This window comes from Coregonus lavaretus, assembly GCF_964263955.1.
Source record: "Coregonus lavaretus genome assembly, chromosome: 13".
NCBI lineage: Eukaryota > Metazoa > Chordata > Actinopteri > Salmoniformes > Salmonidae > Coregonus > Coregonus lavaretus.
The window spans coordinates 45,109,428-45,133,552 of record NC_140000.1 but is presented as its reverse complement, the minus strand read 5'-3'; the positions used below and the strand labels follow the sequence as shown (position 1 = coordinate 45,133,552).

Below are 24,125 nucleotides of genomic sequence, written 5' to 3'. Positions count from 1 at the left end.
GTACACAGAGAAAACACACACACACACACACACACACATGGTTAAGTTCTATTCTTGGGATGGGCTGCTCACCTTGGCTCTCTCCCCGATCAGTCTTAGCTTGAACCTCTGAACAAATGGTGCCCTGCTTCAATGGAGGAAAGAAGGAGCCTTTAAAATATTGCTCCACAAGGTCTCTCCACTTGCAGGCAGGCAAGGACAGTAGAACAGAAATCTACAGTCACTCTTTTGAATAGCATCTCCAATAGCTACAGTTATAATTACGCTACTGTATATAACATCAGATGAAGACAGCAACTCTTCCATAGAATCATGTCAGGCTAATCACCGTCTTGATCATACATATGATCTTGTTGAATGATAATGATATGATGACATTTTCTGCAAGGGGTTTCTATTCCAACTGACGTACTGTAAAATCACACCTCACGGTTCTTTGACGGCTTGACAATGTGGCAGGTAGGGTGCTTTACAACACCTTTTATAAGGTTAATCCCTCACCAAGGTAGTTGGTACAGATAGCATAATAAAGCCCTATCATTGTCTTAGTAATTCTTACATCTTGAATACATTAAATGAAAAACTTCAGAACCAAGCAACATGCAGTACTACCAATTATTTGCTGTGCGTCAATTTCCCAACCCTAGCTACGGATTACTGTGCAATAAAGCAACATATTCTATTCCAGGTTTTCTTGGAAGTGATATATTACAGCTTCAGTTACAAAGTTATTAAGAGTCGTTGCAGAGTGCTCAGACGATAATTGGCTAATAGGTAGAACAGTCAGTCTCCGTGGTTAATTAAAGGCAGTAAATAATCACCTGTCACTTCTCGCCTGTCCTTGGTACAGAAATTAGAAGTTTCATCAGGCCTCCTAAAAATAGAGTGCTCCCTCGCTCTGACGTCTCACTTTTCACCTTCTCTTTCTCATCAAAAAGGAGCTCAGCATGCCCGAGCACGGCTTAGACACTCTATTCATGTTATTGGCTTCCAGTAATCTGAGGTGGGAATTTTTGGTTTCCGATCACACCAAGTTAGGCTAAGAAAATTGAGCCTGTGACTTTGAATGCTGGATGCGGCCCCCGGCGGGATACATTGCGTCGTTATTTATGGGTACAATATCTTAACTTTAAAGGTCCAGTGAAGTCAAACGTGATTTTCCTGTGGTTTATTTATATTTCCACACTATGAGGTTGAAATAATGCTATGAAATTGTGAAAATTATGATAAAGGCCCTTTTAGTGTAATAGCTGTTTGAAAAGAGTGGCTGAAATTTCAGTCTGTTTTGGTGGGATGGAGTTTTGGCCTGCCTGGTGTCATCAAATTAGTTAATAGACCAATAAGAAAGAGTGTTCCAAACCATTCTGCCAATAACAGCTAGTTTTCAGTTTTCCCCTCCCCACTCAGACTACTCCCAGACAGTCCTAGCAAAATTCTTGCTTGAGAAACTGCTCTTTGCTAAGCAATTTGTATTTCTTTTTGACCATTTTAATTGAAAACAATCACAGTAAGGTACTTAATTGTTACCCAGAAATGATTTGATATTGAGATAAAAACGTCTGCACTGGACCTTTAAAGGGAATGTCGTTTTAGTCACAACAGATGGAGTCTGAGGTAACAACGGTTTGGAGGGATGTTAAACAGCCAAGCCCATGAACACAACACTACTTTGATATATAAACAAAGTCAGTGCATTAATACTGCTGAAACATGTCATCCCGAGGTGTCTGGAACTAAATTAGTTCTCAGCTCTCCTGTCCGATCGCATCAACAACTCCTTAAATGATGTGTAATATTAGACTTGTTTAAACCAAATTACTGCTACAGGTGTGAATGTGCCCGCCAGCTCTCCCAAGGGTCTCGATTGAAGGTCACTTCCCCTAGTGGGCAAAATTGGATGTGACGTTATCATGACAGTTCCTGGTTGCAATGATGAAATAACGACAGTTTTTGGTTGTAATGACGTCATGATCGAAAGACAGTCATTGCCCGCTGGGCCCTTGAACAAGAGGGGTGTTCAGGTCTCTAATTTGTCCCAAATTACCGCCCTAGCTGCATCTACCACGTGGCTGCTACACAACGATGGTGGTGGATCAGGAACCGGTACCCTTTACTGTGTCCAGTATGAGCCCCAACTTGTAATTTCAGATAACAGGTCCCATTTTATTGTCTTTTGTTCTAAGAAGAATCAATGAAACCCCTGTCTTGTGGTGATTCTGTTGGGTTGCGTTGATTCCCATTCAGTGGGTAAGTGTTTGTGAACAGCAGCCTACCTCAAAAGGTCAGACCACTTGGCACCCTCGGTTTGTTTTATATGTTGCTACTGCACCTCAAGCAAATACTGGGGGAAAACACCCCTAAACCTAGGTGGTTCTATAGAAGGATACATTTCTATGTTTTAGTGTCTAATGCTAGCACACAGCATGTGTACACATAGCCTACGTACACGCATGCACGCACAAACGCACACATATACACACCCACGGCCTCACACACCACAGGCATGCCCACGCGTACACTCCCACACACACACCTTCCTTAACAGTCTGCATCATTCACCATGATTGGATAATTCAAGTGGCTCTCCGTTTTCGACATTTTGTCAAGTGCCAGATCTTTGAAGTAATTTGCTCCCTTCTGAACAGCTAGGACCTATTAACCCTGCAGCACTAAGGCATAATGTGGTGCCACTTCTCTATGGCGCCACCCCAAATGGCACCCTAGTCCCTACATAGTGCACTACTTTTGACAAGAGCCCTATGTAATATAGGCCTATAGGGGATAGGATGCCATTTGGGACTCATCCTATGTTGCCTACCCAATACACTGCTTTCTATGGTTCACTCAATTATAGTAGCATCATCTTGTGGGGTTAGGTTGTAAGGGGATGGAAATATTGATTAAAAAAATATTGCACATTAATATTTCAAAAGGCTGCCAAAGCATGTCAATAGCCATAATGAGTGTTGCACTTCTAAAGAGAGAATGGTAAAGAGTTAAGAGAGAGGAAATATGCTGTGTACAGTTAGGGAAGACATCACACATTATACCCTCATCTATTGACATTCAAAGTAAATGTTATTGTAATAGTGTACTTCATACAGCTGTGCAACCCAAAGGCCTTATCATAAATAAATGGCAAAAGCATAATAAAGCAATAAGATTAAACATAAAGGATGAAATAAATAAGAGAAAAATGCCAAATCAAACCAATACATTTTCTGACGGACACTGAACACCCTCATGTTCACAGTGGTGATATGTGGTTAGATAAAAGGACACAAATATTTCAAGGTTCTAAGTCTTTGAGACTGGTGGAGACCAGTGTCTGAATAGCATAGGAAGTGACTATCTGGCGTGATAATCTATCTCCACAATTTGATTGTATTCTAACATGTCTGTTTGCACAGACAGCGCCAGCCTGGGTGGTGAAGAGGATGCTGGATATAAATAACACAAACCTCATCAGGTCATTATTAGGACAGGCAGATGATGCACACTTCCTCTGCAGATGCGACAAAGGTCACCCACAACAATAATCACCACTTCATCATCAATATCGGCTGTGCACGTGAGAAATGCCCCGAGGAGGTAGGCCTAAGCTAAAACTGACGAGGACAATAAGCATCACCTCCAACTACACACACTGCTACACATATAAACATTTCTAAAAACATGTTTTCACATTGTCATTATGGGGTATTGTGTGTAGATAGGTGAGAAAGAAAAAAAACGATATTTCATCCATTTTGAATTCAGGCTGCAACACAACAAAATGTGGAATAAGTCAAGGGGTATAAATACTTTCTGAAGGTACTGTACCTCCAACTACACACAAACTTCAAAAGTAATATTACCATTGTTATCAAGTTAGACAAGAACAATATGCGTTAGAGAAAAATAGCTCTTGCTGGGTTCTTTACAGTTATTCCAGAGTTTAATCAATCAAGAAGACAAACTTAAAATAACCAAAACGTACAAAAGTGCATAACTACTGAATGTAAACGGCAAAACTCAAAGAAGTTATTTCATAGTTTTCCCCTATATTCATCTCTCTCTGATCAATATTTTCATGTGCAAGTCATTATTGGGGCGGTTGCAGTAAAGGAGCCCATCCTGTATAACTACTTCCTGTACTACCCTTTATTAAAGTAAACACTTACTACTAAAATGTTTGGACCACATTCATTCATAATTCATAAAGCCTTGGCTAAGAGAGCTCCAAAATAGACCATTGTACTATGACATCATAACTCATAAGAGGAGGAAGCGGGAAAAGAAGAGCAAGAGAGGCAGCCATCCAATCCATTGGTGTGAATGCACTGGTTTCTCCTGATTAGTAGTGGTGCCAGAGTGAACTTGATGGGAAATGGATTGAAATATCACACTGGCCCCCGTATGCCTGTCTGAGACGTACAGACTGAGAGCTTTGATCAAAGGGAGAAAAAACGGGGTTGAATGTTGCAGCCTGCTACGTTTATGAGCTTGCCCTCTCAAATGGCTTCACATCTCCGAGTGTCATTACGAAAGGTCATTATGACGGTTACCACTCGGAAAGGGCACTCAGCGTTGGTGTCGGGTAACGAGTGAACACTTTGAAGTGAAAACTTTTTAAAGGGGTCAAACTCAAGTCAGGTCATGCATTTAGGGGTCCCTGCATTTTCATGTTAGTTACTTACAGTATATTGGTAGGCTTCTACATGTTGTTTGTGTTTTTCCTATCTGCGGACATGCATAGCAATTTCCATTAGCCAGTGTGACCCGGTTAGCTCAAGATAGACATTGAACCAGATAATATTTTGTGACAAGGTTTGGTGATTTTGTTGTTAGTTTCGACCTAAAAATCACAGACTGTTATGACTGGGTGTCACGTCTCGTTTACGGTCACATTAAAGCAGGATCTGTGACGGAAGGTTCATGAAAAGTGTTTGGCGTGACAGAGGGGAAAAAGCTTTACTTTCGCTTCATACTGTCAGTGGAGAACATCTGTGTAGCAGAGATGCTTGTTCTGTGACCGTGCAATCGGCCCACTGCAGCTGTCCGAGGTGACAGTCCCTGTCACGGTCGAAGAAAAGAGAGAAAGGGAGGGGGGTGGGGGGGGGGTGGGGTGAGAGAGGGACTGAGAGAGGGAGACTAGAGAGAGATAATCCCTGTATCAAATCCAGCCCCAGAGACAGAGAGAGGAAGGTCCAGGTTTTTGCAGTTTAACGATTTCACTTGCTCGCCTGCCAATCTCTCCATCCACAGCTTTGTCTGTGTCCCCCGCCACCCTCTCCCTCACTTTATTACACTGAGGATTTTTTCATATGTTGAGCCATGTCTATAGGAATAAAAGCCTATGTTTGTTCGCCGAATATGTCAGGGCTCTTTTGAGATGTTGTTATGGCCTCACAAATCCCTCTGTGGGTTACTGTGTGTCGTCTCAAAGAGGTTTGCACAGTACAGTGGCGTAGGAACAGCTCTCATCATGCATGGCTTAACTGTGTAATAGCTTTGCAACTTCAGCAGCTCTTATTTACTATAATGGCTCCACCATTACAGTACCATCAGAGTCTCCTCTCCTGTGTGGCCTCTGTCTTTGCTAATAGGGCCCTTACTTTTTTCCATTATGTAAATACAGATGTAGGATCTTCATTTGATCTCCCTGTAAACAGGAGAACTGTCCTGCAATACAGGAAATGTAAAACTTGTAGTGTATTTGAGGTATAAAAAGGCTTCTGAAGTTTGTAATTTCCACTTTGAAATGTATCAACCCCTACAAAAATGTCCATTAATTATAATCCACATAATAATTAACATTTCCTGTTGCTGCAGGATTATTTTCCTGCTGTAGCAAACTGTCTCAAATTAAGATCCTACGTCTGTAAGTCTTGATGAATACATGTCTTCCCTTCCTGAGTTCTTTCCTCTTTTCAAGCAAGATTGAGGTCTGTATGGAACAAAATGTACATTACAGTATGTATGTAGGCCAAGGTCGACAGAGTCTTTTGTCCACATAATGAAAACTATTATAGATTGGTCCTTCAAGGCTGGGATATGAGCGACATATGTGTTACACGGCAAAATATTTTTAGGTTTAACAAATAGGACAGAATGATTTGACATGTATCCCGTTGATACAGTCTGTCTTCACATGGGAATTCAGCTTTTTCCATTATCTGTTCCCCTTGGCAAACGTGGTCTTAGATTTCAGCCCCACTCTTAAATGATTGAAATCTCAAGTTTCTGACAAAGTAACCTAGTTATGCTATCCATCCCTGGCAAAAGTTTTAAAACTTGCAGCAGCTTGACCCGTTGGCTGTGAGAACACTCCACCGCTCGTCTTTGAATACATTTACTGATGCAAACACTCACTCTGGGTCGAAAGAGATCTTGGTATGTTGCCCTGTCTGTAGAGTGCCAGCATCTCGCTTTTACCTCAGGTCAGAATCCAGCACTGTCTATCCATGGGGAAGGCTGCCCTAAGACCTTCTCCTCACCACAACGGCACAGGGGGAACTTATCAACGTATGTGAACACGACCTCGCTATCCACAGATCAGCCAAGCTCGGCAGAATCTAGTAATGATTTTGGGGTATAGGCTAACATTCAGTGGAAGGCTGACCATAACCACATGCTGACCTAATGACCGGTTGGAACCACAGTGAGGACCAGCCTCATAAGCAGTCCATCATAGTTTGTGGATAGGAATGAATCACATGGTCTTCATCCAATCCAAGTTGGCCTATTTAGTAATACTATTCAGTCTAACCAATAATAGCACACACAGAGTATTTGGTGTTCAAGAACAGTTATGAGGCAAATACTCAGTTCACTGCTAGCATTGACAATGTTCTCATACCTAAACCATGCATTATGACACAGTTTCAGATATTTATGTAGAATATAGTAATTAACATGAATATATGCAAAAACAACAGAATTACATAATGATGTAGTATTTGCATTAGTAATTGTTGGTGCTCAGTGAAGAGAAGTGTAATTGCTGGTCATTAAACAGTAACAGCATTTAACATTCAACACCTGACTTTATGAAAACCTGCTAAATATAGATATTATTACATTAAAAAGGTAATAACGCATATTTACATCTTATTAATGCAACATAATATAGCTTTTTAGACCTTTATATTATAATTTAATGAAATCAAAATACTATAGTAAATTCCCTTATTTTTCATTGCACTCACTTCAGCTAATTTTACATATAGATCAGCTGTGGGGGGGTTTTGTGGGCACATGTGTTTTGTGTGCGGGAAAACTCTTTGTGAAGTGGTCCTTCCATAGCCAATGCAACCGCTCCACTCTGCAAGGTCAAGTTGAGTCTTTTGAAAGCCTGCTCATTGGTCTGTAACTATTCAATTTGTTTCAGAGAGAGAAGAAGTCAATGGAATAGGAAGGGGCATATGGGACAACGATCAGAGTTCACAGGAAAGGAAAAAGATTTCTTGCTTCATTCAGTTTTAAACTAATGCACTTTGTACTCTTGAAAGAAAATCTAATCTACACTCCATAGGCCATATAGCGAACAACAGACCTTACTGCTACAGAGATATAAAGGGATAAAAGTCAAATTCCAGATGAATTTTAACACAGATTTCAAATAAGGGAAACCACTGAATAGACCCAGAGGAAATATGCATAATGTATGCCGTTGATTGCTGCAGGCACAAAACACGAATATCACACATAAAAGTTTATAGGAGAGCAAAATCAAACGAGTGAAAACAACAATACTATGTTCTTTAAATGAGCAATTTTAATAGAGGTATTGTATCATTAAGATCAGCACACATCCATAGATAAGAGGCAAAATAACTCATCCTCCCAAACCATATTTTAATTATACAGTACATTTCTCTGTGGTTTATTACTGTTTGGTTTGTTTTTGCTCTCCTATAAACTTTTATGTGTGATATTCGTGTTTTGTGCCTGCAGCAATCAACGGCACACATTATGCATATTTCCTCCAGGTCTATTTCTTTGACAAAAATCCATGCATTATACATGAAGTTGTATTTTAATAAAACACACAAATTAGAACTTGATGCTTGCACTTTGACACTATCTTAACTAGAAAATAAGTGTGTCTCCTCCTTTCTGTCTAAAACTAAAAATAATAATTTCACACAATGGCTATGTGGAATATCCAGGTAACTCAAATCCCACTGCTCGAAGCCCAGCACAAAAAAAAAAAAACTATTATTATCTGCACCCTTACTTTGATAGTTTCCCTTGAAATCAAAAGGCTTTGCAAGAATACTAACAATGCACAAAATGGCTATTTACTCCACAGACTTGTGCTTTCTCAGAGAAACCCCTCATGTGAGGTAGTGGTGTATGTGAGTGTTCAGGGAGGAGTGAAGACTTAGGAAGGGGATGAATAGTTTGCTAAATCAACACTTTCTTTGATCCCTCATGATTATCGGAACAAGGTGAAAAATTGAATTGTTGACTAGAAAGAGGCTGACAATGTGTTTGTTTGTACTATGCATGTTATGATATACTGGCACAGCTATGCAGCGTCATAGTAACATCCACTTATTATGGGAGATGTGGAATGAACAGTACATTTGATAAATCTTGTATTGAAAAATTTAATCCTGTGCAGGGCCACCATGGCAGCTCAGTGCCATATTAGAATGGTCAGTATTGTATCTGCTTTATCGATCGGCCATCTTTTAATCACTATTTCCGCACTCAAAGGCTGGCTTCCGTTTAATGAATGCAAGAATAATCGGATAATCCCTGTGAGAGATACGCAATATATATGTCAATGATCGAGGCAGAGAAAGACAGGGGATGGTGAAATAAAAGGGGCAAACGAAACATGTAACTGTCTCTGCCTTATGGCATCTGATACCTCACCTCTTCCAGTAATTACTGCACCACTTGTGTCTTGTGTTCGAAATGTGATCATTTCCTGTCAAGGATAGCAAGCAATACCAAAGGGTTTATGTATTCTGTCCCCATCTCAACCACACTTCATTAGGGAGAAAAGAGTGCAGGGCCCAGGGTAAGGCAGAAGGAATGGATTAATACTGAGTAGAAGAACCCAGGCTCCTCTCTCATCTCCTCCCTGTGTGGAACCACAGCCCGTCACGGGCCTGTCAATGCCTCTGCCCTGCTGAAATGGTGAGGGCCTGTGTGGGGGTGGCAGAGGGCCTCACCTGCTCTGAGTGGCCCTTTGGCTCCCGTCATAGAGAGAGAGAGAGGGAGAGAGAGAGAGAGGTAATTAGGATATATGGTAGAGACGGAGGTAAAGCAAGTAAATGAAAGTGGAGATGAGGGGATGGGCAGAAAAAGATAGAGGGAGAGAGGGATAGAGAGGGGGATAATGAAGGAGAAGGTAGAGATGAGTAGTTGGCTAGTGTGTAGGCTTCCGGTCAGCAGAGGTTGGCCTGATGCCTGATGCAATTTAAAGCACATCTCCTACAACACTGGAGAAGACAGTAGAGCACGGCGCTTGTAACGCCAAGGTAGTGGGTTCGATCCGGGACCACCCATACACAAAAATGTATGCACGCATGACTGTAAGTCGCTTTGGATAAAAGCGTCTGCTAAATGGCATATTATTATTATTATTAGATGGATACTTGTTGTACCTTTCTTAGAAGTGGATTTGAAAAGGCAGGAGCGGAATGAATGTGAACCACAGGACCTCAATAGACATATGTCTTCCTCTTTTCGCACTGATCCAAATAGACAGGATTGGTGAAAGTAATATGGCAGAAACCAACTAGATGATTTGCTTTCACCTGTCCAGTTTTTACAGATCAACGTTGATGAATAATAGCTATGTGGATAGAGGAAGTCGCTTAAGACCACTGAGATGCAACTGCCATGTTTTGGATGACTTAAATGCCTAACGTGCGAGATGCTGAAGTAGACAATGGGATGCTTGTGTATAAGTGTTTAACCATTGTTAAAACAAACTAAATGTAGTCGTGTATCTCTCTTCCCCCTCTCTGTTTGTCTCTCCCAGGATGAGTGAGAGACACACACAGCAAGGAAGTAAAGGGGTTCTACTTCTGATGGTCTGCATGGTGACTCTGCTGGAGATGGCCAGACCAACAGAAGGTCACAGAGGTAAGGGCAGTACAGTACACCTGCCTAAGAGCAGCATGCTCATTGCCTTTCTTTACATTCATTTTGGTACTGAGTGTACAAAACATTATGAACACCTGCTTTTTCCATGACATAGACTGGCCAGGTGAATCCAGCTATGATCCCTTATTTATGTCACTTGTTAAATCCCTTCAATCAGTGTAGATGAAGGGGAGAAGACAGGTTAAAGAAGGATTTTTAAGCCTTGAGACAATTGAGACATGGATTGTGTATGTGTGCCATTCAGAGGGTGAATGGGCAAGACAGAATATGTGTCTTTGAACGGGGAATGGTAGCAGGTGCCAGGCGCACCGATGGAACGCTTTCGACACCTTGTAGAGTCCATGCCCCAACGAATTTAGGCTGTTCTGAGGGCAAAAGGTTGGGTGCAACTCAATAAGGAAGGTGTTCCTAATGTTTTGGACATTCATCCTGCTAGTTTAAATGATGTCTGATCTCTGAGCTCTCATATTATTTACATTTACATTTTACATTTAAGTCATTTAGCAGACGCTCTTATCCAGAGCGACTTACTAATTGTTTTTTATAGCCTATAGTATGTCTAGATGTTTTATCTTCGATGTCATAGATGATTAAATGCACCTGATGTTCCAACGGTAAAGGATTGTGTGACAGCTTAAATGTGTGAAAGAGGTGTAATTCAAAATACTTCCCTTGTCTTGTTAAGACTGTTGACAAGCTGGGACATCACTAGAACATGACTAGAACCCGACGAGATCAATTATAGCATCTCAGTAACATTACAAGTGTGGGGCAACTCACATGTTTCAACCTCATTGGTTTGAACACTGGGAGCTTCACTGACAATCCACTGTCGTAGATAATTGGCAAGGTGATTCCATAGACATGCAGGATGGCCATTCGTGGACATGACAGAAAATGTTTAGCTTTCTTCTGTCTGTCGACCAATTAAAGTAGGGCATGGGCCTCCAGCATGTGGCTTTTGATTGGCAGCGATCCTTACTCAAGGCGCTCATCATTTCTGCAGGAATTGGATCCGAATAATCTCGCACATGTTCAATTTCTATCTGATAGCTTCAGCGGTCCCCTAATTTCCCTCGGGTGTTATTTCTGTTGCTGTAAACCTGTTATCATTCCAGGGATGAAATCAACCCAGAACACGTTCAAAGTCGAGAAAATAAATTATTCCCAGAGAACACAAGAAAAAAAGAAATTATACCATAAAAAAAACAAACAAAAAAACACCCTAAGTAAATATTGTTGGTTTCGGCAAGCAAAGAAATTGATTTTCTAATGCACTTTGTGTCCTATTTGAGTGCTCGCAATACTTTTTTATATTAGTGGCTTCTGTCAGCAAAAAGCTGCATAGATTTGTATATCTTCAAAACCCTCTTCCCTCTTTTCGCTTTGACGTGTCGGCTTTCATTTGCTGAGATGTGCTGGAAGAGTGATCTGCCTCGCTTTCCGAGTTGCTTTCTCTAGTTCACCTTGTATTTGCCATTGTATTGAGTTGTTTACATGGCCAAGGTGCAATACTGGAGAGGCACAACAAGAGCACTTGACCCTATGGGCACTCCTACCGGATACACATCCTTGGAATAAGATGTCCAAGGACCTTTACAATCATTATCATTACAATGATCCACTGTCCTTGTAAACTCAGTGGATGAATGTTCCTGATAATCAATCTTTTTCCTAGTATTCCAAGTATTGATCCAATGGGAAAACACTGGACACATACAATAAGCACTGGGACTTAACATATTGCTTTAGTTTGTCCGATGGTTTGTCCAATTACTGTCATAGACCATTAGCGCATTGCAATAAAATGTACAATGAAGCATGGTCTCACTCCAAAGGTTTACGACGTATTCAGCCTACTTAGAAACATTGTGAGAATGTCCTTATCCCCCCATTATACGGGAGCAATTCTATTTGAATTACGGGCAACCCAGAGCGAGTATCCTATTATGTCTGTAAGTGTATTTTATCTTCTTTGTCGATTTCCAGTGTTTGTTGGGAAATCAGTTGGCTGGTAACAGTGCAAATGGATTGCCAAAAAATAAACATTGTTCTTTTCCTCAAGAGCACAGTTCCCAACCATTTGGGAGTCCTATCTTTTTAATTTTTTTCTGAAACAGCACAATCAATACTTCTTGGTTGGGAATAGATCCGCAATTGCATTGCCCTCGGAAAATACATTTTATTTCACTTCTTAATCTGATTTGTAGTGTGCCTTGAGGATTTCACTACATAGACTGTCCGCTTCAGCGGAGCCCTGCAATATCAAGAGTTTGAGTAAAAGGTATCTTATGAAAGAGAGAGGATGTGTTCACAACCAATTTACATGATCAAAATGATATGAAACTTGATGACAAAACAGTTTTCTATCTATGGACCAAGCTTTACGGACGTCAGGTGCAGAACAGCATAAGAACCATGAAAAGCTATTGTGCCGCTGGCTGTCTTCACTTGCATACAATTACTAGAATTACATATTCAGAATTGATTGAAGGTTAAAAAAAATCTAGACATTCTGTACTGTACATATGTGACTGGCTCGGCCAAAAGCCTCTCAAACAGAGAGAAATAATGGTTATATAAAAAACAAAAAGTGAATATAATCATGAACTGTAGTGTTGGTGCCACTTTCCTAACAGGGACCCAGAGAATCAATTTGTAGTCAGTGCATAGCAATTACATGGGTCACCAGTTCTTCATCACCTTGGAATATTCTTTTCACCAATGTATAAAGCCACTCACTCCTTTCCCTTGCACCGGCCCAGCAGGGAAAGGCGCTTCTCTGGGACTCTGGGACAAGACTCATTCCCAAGTACATAAAAAACCTCTGTTTCATAGCAGGACAGCACAGTGGTCATACGGCTAGAGCTCCAAATCTACTCAAAAAACCTCTTCCTCTCTGTGTGAAGCGTGGCGCTACCTTTACATAGATCTAAGCAACGCCGGCAGAAACATATTTGTCTTTCATATCTTTTTTTATACGAGTAGAGTGTGAGTCAGCCTCCCGCTACATTCAAGTGATTGCTCCTCAGTTATTTTGATGTTTGAGCAGGGACCGGGGGGACGGCGATAGCAGAAGCGCTATCAAAACTTGTGTATTATCAAAAAAGAGCTCCGCCTCCCTCCTTTTCACTTCCTGTGTGTCTTTTGATCTATAGCCCTATACCTAACACCTCTCTATAACATGGTACGACTACTCATCTGCTTGAACTCCTAACAGTTAGTGTGAGGAATCTCATCTGAGCAATGGTACTCAACCACTGCATTCAGTTTGATTTGAAACATTTGGGTACAAATGATAGATCGAAGCTATTGTAAACGTTCAAATGTTATTGATTGAGGTGGGATTCTTCCACGTTGTGTCCCAGTGATGGTGGCGTTCAGGATGTTAGTTTAGGTGTTGATGCAGCTGCAATACAGTCGACTCAATATCCTACCTCCTCCTACGACATTTCTGCCTAAGTGATAAAAAAAAAAACATGCCTGAAGATTCCACAATAACAAGGCATGCAAATGCAATTTAATTAAATAAGCTTGGCTGGCTTCACTGGTATAGAGTACAGCAATCAGTGGGCAGGTTCCACAGCACTTTTCATTTGTTGTTTACCAAATGAGCAATAACTGCCTCTGCAGAAGGACGGACTCCTCGTGAAAATGTCACATGTAATTAAAAGAGCAGGGAGCAGCACAGTCCCTAAATAATTCAGACAATGTAGCGTGAGCTGTAAATTGGCTCAAAATACTGCAACAACTGCACCTTCTTTTCTGGGGAACTTGTAAGAAACTCCTGAGATAGGGATTTTTCAATTGTTTTTTGAATGGCAAAATAGCCTACTAATTCCTCAGCTGATGCTTGAAGTTACAAACTGTTTTAAAGCTTAATCATAGTTATTCTGTACCTTCAGGGTTGTGGGTACCGCAGAAGTATTAGGTAGCCTCCCTTAACAGGAGCATGCCTCCAGTGTTCTGAATATGTGAACAGGCTGTTAGTGAACCTAATACAAAGTTAACTCAACAATGGCCATATAGTAGGCCTACATTATTGCCTGTTAAAAATGAACCCTTGATTCTAACTTTTTTTGCAGTCCCACAGCATAAGTAATACATTAGTTTTTGCGTTACGCCTCTTTTTTGTGCTGCACTATGATAATAAACTGAGCTATTAGGCTACTTAGAAGTAGTGTTGCATTATTTGAGTTCTGACAAGTTTGTACTGAGTTATCAAGTGGCTAATTCTGTTCGGTGTTTTTTTACAGTGCATCAAGTCAGAACCGGCACTTGTGAGGTTGTGGCTTTGCATCGATGCTGCAACAAGAACAAAATAGAAGAACGCTCCCAAACTGTTAAATGCTCCTGCTTCCCTGGACAAGTGGCCGGGACGACCAGAGCTGCCCCGTCCTGTGTAGATGGTACGTTCCAGCTGAATATTTATATTGTGAGCTCGCACCGTCTTCCTTAGTGAAACTGCTCTAAAGAATTGTTATTCATTTTGTAACGCTTCAGACCACAAGGTGCTTAGTTATAGCCATCCACAGAGGCCTCATTTATACTTTGTTTTACGTGTTTAAGTGTTAAACTGTAATTAAATGTGTTAAAAAGTGTTTACCAGAAGTGCTCCTGTGCCATATAGTCGTATCCTCAGGGGAAATTAGTTTGGTCTCCTGTTTTTCAACCAACAATTCCTTACATTTAGTGGAGTCTGGTGCTTTATGACAACTCAGTACTGTCTCTGCCTTTTACAGTAATGGTCTTGCTGAATTGTACTCCTCCTCTAACTCCCTATAGTGCTGTAAAACCAAGTGAGCCAATTAGAAGGCTGAACATGCACATGCCAACTACACTGCCTTCAGAAAGTATTCACACCCCTTGACTTTTTCCACATTTTGTTGTGTTACAGCCTGAATTTAAAATTGATTAAATTGAGACACTTTTTGGCACTGGTCTACACACAATACCCCATAATGTCAAAGTGGAATTACGTTTTTCATAATTTTTACAAATTAATAACACATTAAAAGCTGAAATGTCTTGAGTCAATAAGTATTCAACCCCTTTGTTATGGCAAGCCTAAATAAGTTCAGGAGTAAAAATGTGCTTAACAAGTCACATAATAAGTTGCAAGGACTGTGTGCAATAATAGTGTTTAACATGAACTTTGAATGACTACCTCATCTCTGTACCCCACACATACAATTATCTGTAAGGTCCCTCAGTCGAGCAGTGAATTTCAAACACAGATTTAACCACAAAGACCAGGGAGGTTTTCCAATGCCTCACAAAGAAGGGCACCTATTGGTAGATGGGTAAAAATAAAGAAAAGCAGACATTGAATATCCCTTTGAGCATGGTGAAGTTATTAAGTTATTAATTTCACTTTGGATGGCGTATCAATACACCCAGTCACTACAAAGATACATGCGTCCTTCCTAACTCAGTTGCCAGAGAGGAAGGAAACCACTCAGGGATTTCACCATGAGGCCAATGTTGACTTTAAAACAGTTAGAGTTTAATGGCTGTGATAGGAGAAAACTGAGGATGGATCAACAACATTGTAGTTACTCCACAATACTAACCTAATTGACAGAGTGAAAAGGAATCCTGTACAGAATAAAAATATTCCAAAACATGCATCCTGTTTGCAATAAGACACTAAAGTAAAACTGCTAAAAATGTGGCAAAGAAATTAACTTTATGACCTGAATACAAAGCGTTATGTTTGGGGCAAATCCAACACAACACATCACTGAGTACCACTCTTCAAGCATGGTGGTGGCTGCATCATGTTATGGGTATGCTTGTCATCAGCAAGGACTAGGGATAAAAATAAATGGAATAAAGCTAAGCACAAGAAAAATCCTAGAGGAAAACCTTGTTCAGTCTGCTCCCAGACACTGGGAGACAAATTCAACTTTCAGCAGGACAATAACCTAAAACACAAGGCCAAATATACACTGGAGTTGCTTACCAAGACGACATGGTGAGTGGCCTAGTTACAGTTTTGACTTAAATTGGCTTGAAGATCTATGGCAAGACTTGAAAATGGCTGTCTAGCAATGATCAACAACCAACTTGACAGAGCATGAAGAATTTTTTTAAGAATAATGTGCAAATATTGTACAATCCAGGTGTGCAAAGCTCTTAGAGAGTTACCCAGAAAGAGTCACAGCTGTAATCGCTGCCAAAGGTGATTCTAACATCTATTGACTCAAGGGGTGTGAATCACAGGAGTTTGGTAGCAACTTAATTGGGGAGAACGGGCTTGTGGTAAGGACTGGAGCGGAATCAGTGGAATGGTATCAAATACATCAAACACATGGTTTCCAGGTGTTTGGTGCCATTCCATCTGCTCCGTTCCAGCCATTATTATGAGCTGTTCTCCCCTCAGCAGCCTCCACTGGTGTGAATACTTTCTGAAGGCATGAAGGTAGATGTTGTGAATCTCAGCACCGTTTCAATGAGTACGCAGAAATGTGTTGTCTTTTCCCATCAGAACCCAATTTTACACCTTCAATGCAACATCGGGCCCAAGCCGGATTCACCTCACGTTGATACCGTACAACTTAATCCTCAAATTACTGACAGATCAGGTGTATAAGTGACTGCTCCTTGTTTTGGAGCAAATCTCATTTGCGGCAAGCAGGGAAGGTGTTACCATGAAATAAGTGTGAAATATACATTTGATTCATATGTGGTGAGCGAAGTATGCCAAGAGTACTCTTGGCTTTCAAAAACAAATGTCTTCCTTAAATCTCTTCTATTCTCTAAACAGTTTTCTGGATTCATAAGAGGTTTTCAATGTACATGATAAGAATTTCAATACTGACCATCATTATATAGGCCTAATGCTGTATCAATGATGATATCAATGTACTTGGTATGTACAAGTACTATATATACTATAGTGCAATGTACTATATATATCTTTATACATGGTAAATGTGCTTCTTCTGAATCATAAAGCTGACTGCTGCATCATGTTTCCTTTCATTGCATTATATCATACAACCACTCTGACTTCCACATTCAAGGTTTAGCTACACTTCAACAGGCCTCACTGCAAAGTCAACTCAGCTTTACATATCCACAAAACCACTTTAAAATTCCACAAGGCTGAAGTTATGACCGCAGAACCGTGAATTCACAATCCTCCCAGTTTTGCTTAGCTCACATTATATTTGCTGCATTCCTTGTGCACCTAGTATCATATTCAGAAGCTCTCAGATTAATTTGCAAGGCTCCAAACCTGTTCCCTTGTATTGCACAGTGAATGTAGGTGATTAACAGTGCTGTGTATCAGAATGTTAAGACTGATGTATCATCATCCCATAAAGTTTTCTATCCATGTACAGTATTATTTTATTTAGGTCTACAGGAGGTGAGAAGGGAATACGTTTCTGCTTTGAAATCAGTAGAAAGTGCACAGCAATCACTATGCTTTCTAAGGGAAGGGGACGATTTGAAACCCTGACATTTTCGAAAAACACACTTGAAGTTGACTTACATCTATGCCATGTCAGTCCCAGAACATCACTTACCCACACTAATGTGGTAGTCAGACCACCAACCAGGCAGAAGGAGCTGCCTCAATTTGGGCTTGAAAAGCAGTTCACACCTAAAGTCTGGCACCAGATGCGTTTGACCTATTCGATGACATTTGAGTATTGACATTCTCAGCAAATTAAAGCGCTGTGCCAATGGCGCCCAGTTTAAAGTGCTCCACGGGTGATCTCTGAAAAATGATCAGCACTTAACCTTTTAATTATTCTTTTGTATACGTCCAGGGGTTACCTGAGCTCTCATCTCAGTTTGAGCCTGATCGCCTCCTCAAAACCTTGTTAAGTGTTTGAAATGTAGCCTGTTCCAACAGTTTGGTTGGACATCAAACATGCAACCCTCAATATTATACAGCCAACGTTGTACAATTACTGTCACTTCTAAATGTGCTTTACACAATATTGCTGTTATAATCATGCCTGTGGGACACAAATAAGTTTATCTTAATATATCCACCCTCTGTGCATGATGGTTCTCATTAAATACAATACAACTACCTCGTGGTGTTTTGTAGTGATGGGGGGAAAAAATCGATACAGTTCCATATCGCAAAATTATTTCTGGCCAAAATTATATCAATATTTGACTCCAAGTATCGATTAGTAAAAAAAAAAATGTAGGTAGGGTAAGCATTAGCTAGATGTAGTCGGCTGTACCTGCGCCAAAAGTCTGGTATTTTTCATCCTATAGCTTGTTCTCCATCTATGAGCCAACATGTTTTCAGCACTTTTATTTCCCTGACTTATCAAAACTCATTTTCTCATGGCTCTCTCTTGTCTCTCTGCAGCAGACATATAGTGAGCAATACCGTATGTCTGGAACATCAAATCTCAATAAAATCGCAGTATTGATTCGCAATACATATAGAATCGTAAGAATCGCAATACATATCGTATCGGCACCTAAGTATCGTGATAATATTGTATCGTGAGGTCCCTGGCAATTCCCAGCCCTAGTGTTTTGTAAAACAAGGAAAATGTCTGTTCCTGTCTGTCTCCCTAGTAACTCTCAAAGCTGCTCATTATAACGATGCCTCTGTTCTCCTCTAGCCTCTATAGTGGAGCAGAAGTGGTGGTGTCAGATGCATCCATGTCTGGATGGGGAGGAGTGTAAAGTCCTCCCAGATCTAAAGGGATGGAGCTGCGCCACGGGGAACAAGATAAAGACTACCAAGGTAAGGTACCTCCCGAGTGGCGCAGTGGTCTAAGGCACTGCATCGCAGTGCTAGCTGTGCAACTAGAGATCCTGGTTCGAATCCAGGCTCTGTTGTAGCCGGCCGCAACTGGGAGACCCATGGGGCGGCGCATAATTGGCCCAGGGTAGGGGAGGGAATGGCCGGCAGGGATGTAACTCAGTTGTTAGAGCATGGCGTTTGCAACGCCAGGGTTGTGGGTTCGATTCCCACTAACTGTAAGTCGCTCTGGATAAGAGCGTCTGCTAAATGACTAAAATGTAATGTAAAATGTAAGGGTCATCTTAATCAACACATTACACTTTAGACAAGCCATCGAATTCAATTTCAGCTGTACAGAGTACCAACATGGTAGGGGTCATAGTAGTCCTCAAGTCCTCATAGTAGTCAACTTCAGTTTAAGAAGACAGACCTATATGTTTCTCAACCTATTGACCTTGCCTACTTGTATTATTGGTCAAGGTCAAAATGTTTCATCTGAAATTACAGCACTCTAAAACCGTCTAATGTTTGTAGTCACTACTGGGACCCTGGGGACCTATATCTGAGGGGCCGACATGTCTCCTTAGCACTATCAGAGCCATTTTGAGGACCGAAACTTGCAAATTACTCACTCCAATTACTTGCTTTTAACGCGGTAACCCGATGCCCGTATCCTTCCGTGGGTTATGACGACCCCTAGACTTGAGTTCTGCCTCCTTCCATGTACTTAATTATTTAAACTGGCCACACCACACCTGTCTGGAGCCTGTAATTATTGATCCCGGGATTAGTCGGGACCTCAAAATGGAATGGGGCCTTTTTGGTGGGCGTTGTTGCTGCAGCAGTATTGATGGATTGATCAACCATAATAACCTCACGCACGTGTTAATTTCGCCTGGTATGAAATCTAAAACTAATCTCTTCCCTTCCTCTTTTCCCCCTGTTTTTGTTAACACGGAACGCCGGAAAGATCTCATCGGACCGGGATCAGCTCTGGTAACCCTTGTTGCCACGGAACCGAATCAAGGTGATGCAATCTTGTTAGATTAATTTGATTGAATTGGACCAATATCAATGTTAATGTTCATTGTTTTTCTGAATTCAGACTATAGCCTTTAATGCAAATATTGAATATTACAGTTTAAACATTATCTGTATCAGACTGTGTCAAGTGCTGGTGAGAAACAGCAAACAAAACATTTCCATTAGTTTGAACATTTACTTAATGAGGAAATAAGATTTATACCAGGCTCCTTAATTGTACTTATTAGGACACAAGTAATGACTATACATGCATAATTTATGGTTTAAATTGATAAATTCAACAAAACAGCTGGAGAGAGTTTTCTAATTGCTTTACCTCCCATCCAAGATATTTCGACATCTTTTGGAAGATGGAAAATACATTGCTTCCCCATAATGTGATTATGCCATCTCAATAAAATTGCCTTACATTAAAATGGAAGCATATTTCCATCTATCCGCTAATGTGCTTCCCTGCCACGGGCAAAACCTATTGAGAATGCAGGAGAATGAACAGGAGAATGATTATCTAGCATAACATGTCCAAATAACCCATTTAGCCATTATAGATTGGAAAATAATAATTGTACAATGAATAATGAGCCGAGCCAGGTTAGGTATCTTTCTGTTACGGATTTCATGAGTCACCCGCTGACCCATGCAGCTATAGGCCTGTTTCGCTCATTGTTTTCACTCAGCCTTAGGTTTAACACAATGTATGCAATTGAATATGATTCAGAAAGCGATTATGAGTTACACCTTCAGAGGATGCCACATTCCTATTTAATTCCTCCTGTCTTCTGTTGGTGATGATGATCTCAGTCGATGAATTAATTTTCGCCTTCTGCGACAACTCCACTGAGATGCCGTTAGATCTGTCTCGTGTAGGCTCCTTTCTCTGCTGACAAAAGCCTGCGTCTGCTCTTTGTCTTTTTAGCATGGAATTATTCTCAAATTAGTACCACATTAATCACAATGACAGCTAGGAAATGTAAATGGCTCATTGAGGGGGAGAATTTATTGCAATCTGCACGACAAGAAGACGCTCTCTCCTTACACACATGCAAAGTGGCGTAGTGCTAACCTAAATATCTGTGGAATTTACAGAGAGTGTGTTTGATATGATTATGAGGGATTTTTTTATAAGAAGTTAGGCGATGCCTGGGGGTTGTCACTGAATTTTATCCACACTATATTTTAAGCAACTTTATTCATAGACAGAGAATACAGTGTATTAGGACAAATGAAAAATGGGCCTGTCCACAGTCAAATAACTGATTGGTGAATTAGCAAAATGAGTCTGTCAAAGGTGCCTGTTTTCTTTGCAAAGTTCAGCAGTAAAAATGTAGCTTGACAACTCCTGTGGCAGCTTCCGTCAGCTGTCAGACTGGCCTAGGCGGTAGACAGTCTGCTGGAATCGATAGTGGAACGTCGTTATGAAGGTGTTATGGGTGTTCCTCGCAAGGCACGTTTCTTAAACCCTTTCCGGAATGTACTTTTGCCCGAGCCGAGGAGCTGTCAGTCAGAGCCGGAGCTTCATGACGGGCAATTTAATCTTGTGAAGGGTCCGAAGCGCTGAGAGTATCTGACAGCATTAAACTAGGGGAGGGAGAAAACCTCAGTCTGTAGGATGAGGCTAATTCTATCCAGACAAGTCCTTTATCAAGATAAAAACACCATCCCTGGCAGAATAGGCCAGAATCTGATATGGAAGGTGAAACAGGGAACATTTGAGCGACAACTTGGCCTAAACTGCAAAAACATATTCCATTTTCTTCAAGGAATTTCCTCCCCCTGAGTGTAGCCTACCACTACAAATCATTTCCCAGCACGGATGGGGAAAGGCATTTAGTTTGAAAAAGCAAATTTTTATCCAGGGGAAAGCACTTGTGCATTTCAAGTCTTGATTTAGTATTATGCTTATCATCATTGTTTTGCCCCTATCTGGGAAAAGAAGTGGACAAAATCATGTGTGACTTGTGCAGTCAGTGTGACAGAGGTAATTTCAGTGGCTGGGAACGCTAATGAGTTTGCTTTGTTTGTTGACCACTGTGAGTGGAGACGCTAATATCTCCTGATAGCTTTTCTTTGCTCACTTTATTGCCTTTTCTCATTAAAACTAGCAAAGAAAACCAACCCCCTAATCATACAAGATTAGGTCATGAGATTAAGAATTGTAAACTTTTCAAAAAAGGTCATTTCATAATGCGGGCACATGAACCGTAAACTTTAGATGCAAAAGGCCTTGTGTTAGACTTGTGAGTACTTTGCACCAAATTACCTCAAATTCTTCTGGGAAAAGTACAAGATAGAAACTGACTCTGTAGTCACTAGGGACTGAATGTGAGAACACAGTTCTTTCCTGAAGAAACAATGAATGTTTAATGTATCTGTTCATTAACCTTTATGTCTACACTTCAAAGCCACTCTTTAGAATCCTTTTATAACTCAACAACTTGGTGGTGAAAACAGTGACGTTGGTTGCACTGCACATACTGCATTAATTGTGAGATGAAATCAGGATAGCCTGATGTTTATGGAAATGTGTTTGTGTTACAGGTGGATCAATAAATGTAACTGGGTCTTTACCTGTGGAATACCATCAGGGACTCAAGAACATTGCAGAAACCCTTTTTGTAAATAGAGACTCCCTCTATTGGAGACTATACTATGAATATTCTGGAAGACTGAAGCAGCACATGGTAACAAAGGACATCTGGATGAGAAGAGTGGACACTACTAAATGATGGCTCAGTAGAGGGGACCTTTATTTTGAAAAGCACAGACATGACTATCACCACATTGGACATCAGGATGTATTTTTATTCTCTAACATTGTTCTGCTTATAGTGGATTACAATGGGGAATGTTGCCTAAACATTATTTGTAAAGTGATAGTTTTTCTTAGGGAAATTTTTCCTCGGAATGCATTGTGCATCATTACTGTAACAGGGTGAGAAAACTGGAGTATCATCAATATCAAGAATATCCCCCATGGATATTAGGGACGAGTCGAATTCGATCCAGTTTTTAACAATCAAATGATGGTCAGACAATGGTAAGAAGAAGGAATATACAATTGGTGGACCTTATTGTATTGAGCCAATCATTGAACATGCAGGGTGATTTTCAAAGGAGCACAAAAAAGGGACAGGAATTGGAATTGGCGTATGTACACCTCCATCATTTCATTATGGGTGGCCATCATTATGGGTGGCCATCATTATGGGTGGCCATCATTATGGGTGGCCATTCTCAATGGTGCTGCGTGCAGGGAACATGGCTTATTCAAATGAGAGTTGCAGCCAATGGCCAATGGGAGAATGAGAGAATGTGATGAATCCAAGGACAAATACATGTAGACTACTGATGTATAGGGCATACTACAATGTAGGATTTCTAGCACCAAAACTGAAAACCGAAGGTCATGTTTGATTTGCATGTTTTATTCCAAGGGCATCATCTTTCATTTGATCTAAAGCAGATTGAGGCACTAGATACACACTTTTGAAAATGTACACGTTAATGAAAGTGGTGCGCAATTTGTGAGTTACCCCTAATGTGCTTAACGTTTGCTTAAGTTCTTTTGAAAATCACCCTGTCAACTGCCAGCTGATCCAGTTAGTTTGTCTATGTTGCACAATGCTGAGGCTCAGATTCGAATGTCCATGTAAAGTTTATGTAAATGTATGCAAGCTAAAATGCATTCATTCTCTAATACTGGCTATAGTCCATGGGGTTGGTAGGGGCCGGTTAAGTGTTAAGTGATTTTTTACAATTCATTTCTGATTCGCTTTTCAACAGGTATCGCTGACGCTTCCTTCGTCTGTGCAAGTGATAACATCTTCGAATAATAAACTGTGGTTGTGTCTTAACTTAACGCTTGTCATGTGACACTTAACCTCCTCAGGTGTAGGAGGAAGAAACCAGAGATTGACTTTGTTTAGCTATGCTTCACACAGTGTACCACATTCACACAGTGTAGGCTACAGTATGAAGCTGATAAGGCTTGATAATGATTATGCATCAGCCCTTAGATTGAGTATCTCTGTTGTGGAATGAAACATTGATTCCTTTCAGAGTCCTCTTTATGGGCTATGCCACAACACATAGTGTACAAAGCACAAATACGTGTATGCACACACACACACACACACACACACACACACACACACACACACACACACACACACACACACACACACACACACACACACACACTCACACACACACACACACACACACACACACACACACACACACA

General features: G+C 40.7%; 1 protein-coding gene across 1 annotated transcript; it reads left to right on the top strand.

Moving 5' to 3' along the window:
* Positions 1-9,986: 9,986 nt before the first annotated feature.
* LOC311140145 (chemokine-like protein TAFA-2) lies at positions 9,987-23,738 on the top strand (the record flags this gene model as incomplete). Its single annotated transcript, XM_084175086.1, has 5 exons — positions 9,987-10,089; positions 14,367-14,519; positions 18,714-18,838; positions 19,809-19,865; positions 22,421-23,738. The coding sequence occupies 4 exons, from the start codon at positions 9,987-9,989 to the stop codon at positions 19,836-19,838; spliced, it is 411 nt and encodes a 136-aa protein (XP_084031212.1). The 3' UTR covers positions 19,839-19,865; positions 22,421-23,738.
* Between the last annotated feature and the right edge of the window lie 387 nt (positions 23,739-24,125).